At 45.6% G+C, this 5,000-nt stretch overlaps 1 protein-coding gene across 8 annotated transcripts in view; it reads left to right on the top strand.

The window, feature by feature from the left end:
- kif1ab (kinesin family member 1Ab) overlaps positions 1-5,000 on the top strand; it is a 38,739-nt gene that overhangs the window by 13,389 nt on the left and 20,350 nt on the right. For 3 of the 8 annotated variants that reach the window (XM_031581495.2, XM_031581494.2, XM_031581496.2), the window contains exons 12-15: positions 110-188; positions 396-538; positions 2,223-2,258; positions 4,766-4,965. In XM_031581495.2, coding sequence (XP_031437355.1) covers positions 110-188; positions 396-538; positions 2,223-2,258; positions 4,766-4,965 — 458 coding nt within the window. The remainder of the gene's footprint in view (positions 1-109; positions 189-395; positions 539-2,222; positions 2,259-4,765; positions 4,966-5,000) is intronic. The other 5 variants (XM_031581497.2, XM_042709904.1, XM_031581499.2 and 2 more) reach the window with 3 other exon arrangements.

Genomic DNA, 5,000 nt, shown 5'->3' on the forward strand with positions numbered 1-5,000 from the left:
AAAACACACACACACACACACACCCACACACATGCCCATACACACATAAATACATAGATAAACACACACACACACACACACACATTAATGTCGTCTGTGTCTCTATCAGGAGGTAACTCCCGCACTGCCATGGTGGCTGCCCTAAGTCCTGCTGATATCAATTATGATGAGACTCTTAGCACACTGAGGTGAGTGTACCCCCGCCCCCCCCCCCCCCCCCCACACACACACACACACATACAGTACATACTCACACAATGCCAAGCCATGCACAGGCATATAGCCATGCTAACATACACACTGGACTGCACAGACTACCCCCCCCCCCCCCACACACACACACACACACAAACACACATACACACCTTAGTAAAGACAGACTCCCCCCCCCCCAGGTATGCTGACCGGGCGAAACAGATCCGCTGTAACGCTGTGATCAATGAGGACCCTAACAACCGCCTGGTGCGTGAGCTGAAGGAAGAGGTGGCCCGCCTCAAAGAACTGCTCTACGCCCAAGGCCTGGGAGACATCATCGAGAGTAAGTACACAGATAGACATGCGGGGAGACGTCATCAAGAATGAGTACACACACAGACAGATAGACAAACACACAGACAGACAGACAGAGAAACAGATACACATGCTGGGAAACAGACAGGCAGACAAAAGCTGACAGACATAATTGAGATTACGTACACACAGACAGACATACAAGCAGGCAGACAGACATAAAGACAGAAACTGAGAGGCATCAGTAAGTACACACAGACAGACAGACACATGCGCAGACAGGATGAGGCATCATTAAGAGTATGCACACAGAGACAGAGACAGCGCACATAGACAGACAGACAGACAGATAGACAGACAGGTGGTAAACAGAAAAATGTTCTCCTCTTACTTCGTGTTGAGTATGTATGCCTTGGCGTGTATGTGTGTGTGTGTGTGTGTGTGTGTGTGTGTGTGTGTGTGTGTGTGTGTGTGTGTGTGTGTGTTTATGCTTGTATGTATATGTATGTGTGTTTGTGTGTATTAGGGGTGTGAATCTGTCATGAAAAAGATGATCCGATTCGTATCTCAAAACATGGGCACGATACAATACAAGAAAAGATGCATGTTGATAAAAAACGATACGATGCGATTCAATGCGATTCAATGTGATTCGATGCAGTTCAATAATTTAAAACACTGCATTGTGAGGAAACAATGGACCTCATTCTCGAACATTTTCTTAAGTGCCTTCTTAAATATCTTCTTACCAACTTCGAAAGACCAACCTAAGAAAAGATAACGCCCCTGCCAGCTCCTTATAAGGGCATGCAATTGCAACGTGTGCACACTCCACAGGCAACGTGAAAGCAACTTCAGACTGATCAAAATCATGTCAAAGCTGAAAGCGAGCACTGGTAAACCCAGACCTAATTTCACCGGTGCAGAGGTGGAGGTACTGTTGCAGAATGTAGATGTGTCCATTCTATTCCACTATGGCTATATCCACGCGATTGAGTACTGCTTATTTATTTATTCCTTCACTACCATTTGCAGTGTTCGTATAGTGCTTTTATTTATGTTAGGACATCACGATGGCTCTGTCTCGATATCATGACTATAAATGTTAAACATAATTGTTAATGATACAAATAATCTCCTAATTATTATTATTATAATTATTTAAATCTGAGGTTGTCTGTAGAATCACGCAATCAAAAACGATTTCTCTTCCTTGGCTGAAGTAGCTAGCATAGCATTGGCCATTGAAATGAATAGCGTAGCTAGCATAGCATTGGCCATTGAAATGAATGGGAGTTGTAATCTGTCATTCTCTCCAGGTCTATATAATACCTCCATGTACCTCGGGGCGTTATTTGTGAGAATACAGCCTGATTGGCTTATGCTATGCAGGCTTTGGCCAATGACAGGCTGTCATTGTTCTGACTGAGATTAAATGCAACAGGTCAGCGAGTGAGTGTTTTGCGTAGCAACTTAACGGAGAGACAAACGCTTGTGAACCGGTTCATAACTTTTAAATCAGGCAAAGACCGGTTCATGTCATTTTAATACCGATACGGGACTTCACGCATCGAAGCACGCTAAAAACAGATATCGATGCGTATCGGTTATTTTGTACACCCCTAGTGTGTATGTATGTATGTATGTCTGCATGTGTGCACCATGTGTGTACGTGTGTATCGTCTGACGTTGGTCTCTTCTCTCTCTCTCAGCCTATCGGGGCCCTCCCTCTGCAATTCCTCTGAAATGTGTGTATCTGAGTGGTGGCCAAGTCAGTCCAACTCAGTCCACTGTCCACAGCTTCTCGCTAAGGGGGGGGTTGGGGGTGGGGTACAGGACTCCTGCAGCACCAGAGCATATTAACTCCATAAAGAGCGAAAAGCACACTGAAACTGCAGAACAGATTAGAAAACTAGAGAGGTTTCTATATACTGGTCGAACAGAGTTCTCCATATCGACCTTGGCCGTCTCTGTATATTGGCCGAACAACTACCAGCCATAAAGATCATACATATCTGCCATATAATAATGCTTGGAGACAAACCATTGTTATGCTATAGTTCTGTCATATAAACACAGGTACTGAATCTTAAGATTTAGTGTCAGAGCCATGGATTTGGAAATGGCAGAGTGAACATAAATGTTGATCTCCAGTGTACAGAAATTCCTACTTTGCTAAAGGCCTTAAAGACACATTGCTATTGATTCATGAAAGCACACTAATGCATCTTACACTTGTAGATTATTTGAAGGTTATGGAATTAATATCAACAATCGATCAAGGCATTTTGAGGTTTAGATTTATTAAGAGGTCTTTAGAGCTGTAACATTTGATTGATTGAGAGATTGAGGGGATGATTGGGAGGCAAAAGACTTTCCATTAAGGAGAGGTGTTTGATTGGGATATTGAAAAAGTAGTTATTTGATTGTAACATTTAAAAGGGGAGTAGATATTTTATTGAGGGGCGGTTTTTTATTGGGATATTGAGGGAAGGGGTAAATATTTTAGGTTGGTAGGGGAGTATATGATAAACAGTTTGAAGTGAGAACAGGCATTTTGTCTGATGTTCTGGATGTTTTGATATAGGTAAGTGTTTGACTGACACGCTGAGAGGGGACTAGGTGTTTGATTGACAGGTTGGGAGGGGACTAGGTGTTTTATTAACAGGTTGGGGAGTGGGTGTTTGATTGACAGGCTGGGAGGGGACTAGGTGTTTGATTGACAGGTTGTAAGGAAGCTGAGTGTTTGATTGACATATTGTGAGGAAGCTGGGTGTTTGATTGACAGGTTAGGAGCAAACTGGGTGTTTGAATGACAAGTTGGGAGGAAACTGGGTGTTTGATTGACAGGTTGGGAAGGGACTAGGTGTTTCAATTGACAGGTTGGGAGGAAACTAGGTGTTTGATTGACAGGTTGGGAGGAAACTGGGTGTTTGATTGACAGGTTGGGAAGGGACTAGGTGTTTGATTGACAGGTTGGGAGGAAATAGGTGTTTGATTGACAGGTTGGGAGGCAGCTGGGTGTTTGATTGACAGGTCGAACAGAGGTGCTCATGCTCTGGTGCTCTGGGAGATTCTATGGCTGCCAGAGCTTTTGTTCCTGAAGTTTGTGCTCATCGCTGGTGTTCACTGTGCGTGAAAAAGAAAGTGTGTGTGAGTTTGTGTGTGTGGGGCTTGGGGATGTTGGGGGTTGGGTTGTTTGTGTATGTGTCTGCTTTTTTATTTTAGGTGCATGCATGTGTGTAAGTGTGGGTGCATGTACACCTCTGTATGTGTGTGTGTGTGTGTGTGTGTGCATGCACGCGTGTGTGTGTGTGAGAAAGGGAGAGAGTGTGTGTGTGTGTGTGTGAGAGTGTGTCCATATATCATGCTCTTCTGCTTCTATCTCTCATGTTGATGCTCCTGGTTCTTCCCTGGAGACCATCATGTCCACACCAGCGAGCTGCAGCCTTCAGGCGCTCCCTCTCTCTCTCCTTCAGGCTCTCTCTCTCTCTGTCCTTCAGGCTCTTTCTCTCTCTCTCTCTCCTACAAGCTCTCTCTCTCTCTCTCGCTCTCTCTCCCCTACACCCCAAAGTCAAACTTAGCACACTTTAGCACAACCAGAGCATCAACTAGAGATAGAATAAGCCTTGGCAGTAAGGAATGTCAATGAGCGACTGACATTTGAATGATGTAATGTGCTTGGTGATCACACTGATTGATCTGATTGGTCTGATTTCACCTCTGGGAAAACCACAGCTGTTGCATGGGCTGAAGGTGTGCACCCCCATGAAAACTTGGTATGGGAGAAACTAAACTAATAGCTAAAATCTAGATGGCGTTGCTGCCAGCAGTGCTGGAGTACTGTGATATAGCTGCCATGGCAATGAGACTTACCAGTGCTTTCATATCCATGACAACCAGACACATAGTGCCATTGTTCATGACAACCAGACACATAGTGCCATTGTCCATGACAATCAGACCCACAGTCCCGTATCCATGCCAACCAGACGCACAGCCTTGTATCCATGCCAACCAGATGTATAGTCCTGTGTGCCCCTCAGGGTGTTGCTGCTGCTCCCCTGTTTTGTTGCTGCTTTGCACAGCTCCTCTGGACAAGCTTCTTCAGCTTCTTATGTTAATCTCTTTCCCTCCTCCGCTCCTCCTCCTCCTCTCCTCTCTTCTTCCTCCTGCTTCTCTCCGTTTCTCTCGCACCCTACTTTCTCTCTCTCTCCCCCCACGCTACTCCCCTTAAAATCCCGGCCCCTGGCAGATCTCAACAAGTACACGAACAATGTGACTGGCCTCGAGGCCATCAATCAAAGGAATGATCTCTCCACAGTAACCAATGCCATGACAGGGATGAGTCCGTCACCCACAATGTCGGCCCTGTCCAGCCGCGCCGCGTCCGTCAACAACCTGCACGAGCGCCTGTTCAGCCCCGCCAGCGAGGAAGCCATCGAGAGACTGAAGGTGAGATGAGAGGATAGGACACGGATATAAGACAG

Source organism: Clupea harengus, chromosome 15, assembly GCF_900700415.2.
Source record: "Clupea harengus chromosome 15, Ch_v2.0.2, whole genome shotgun sequence".
NCBI classification, from domain to species: Eukaryota; Metazoa; Chordata; class Actinopteri; order Clupeiformes; family Clupeidae; genus Clupea; species Clupea harengus.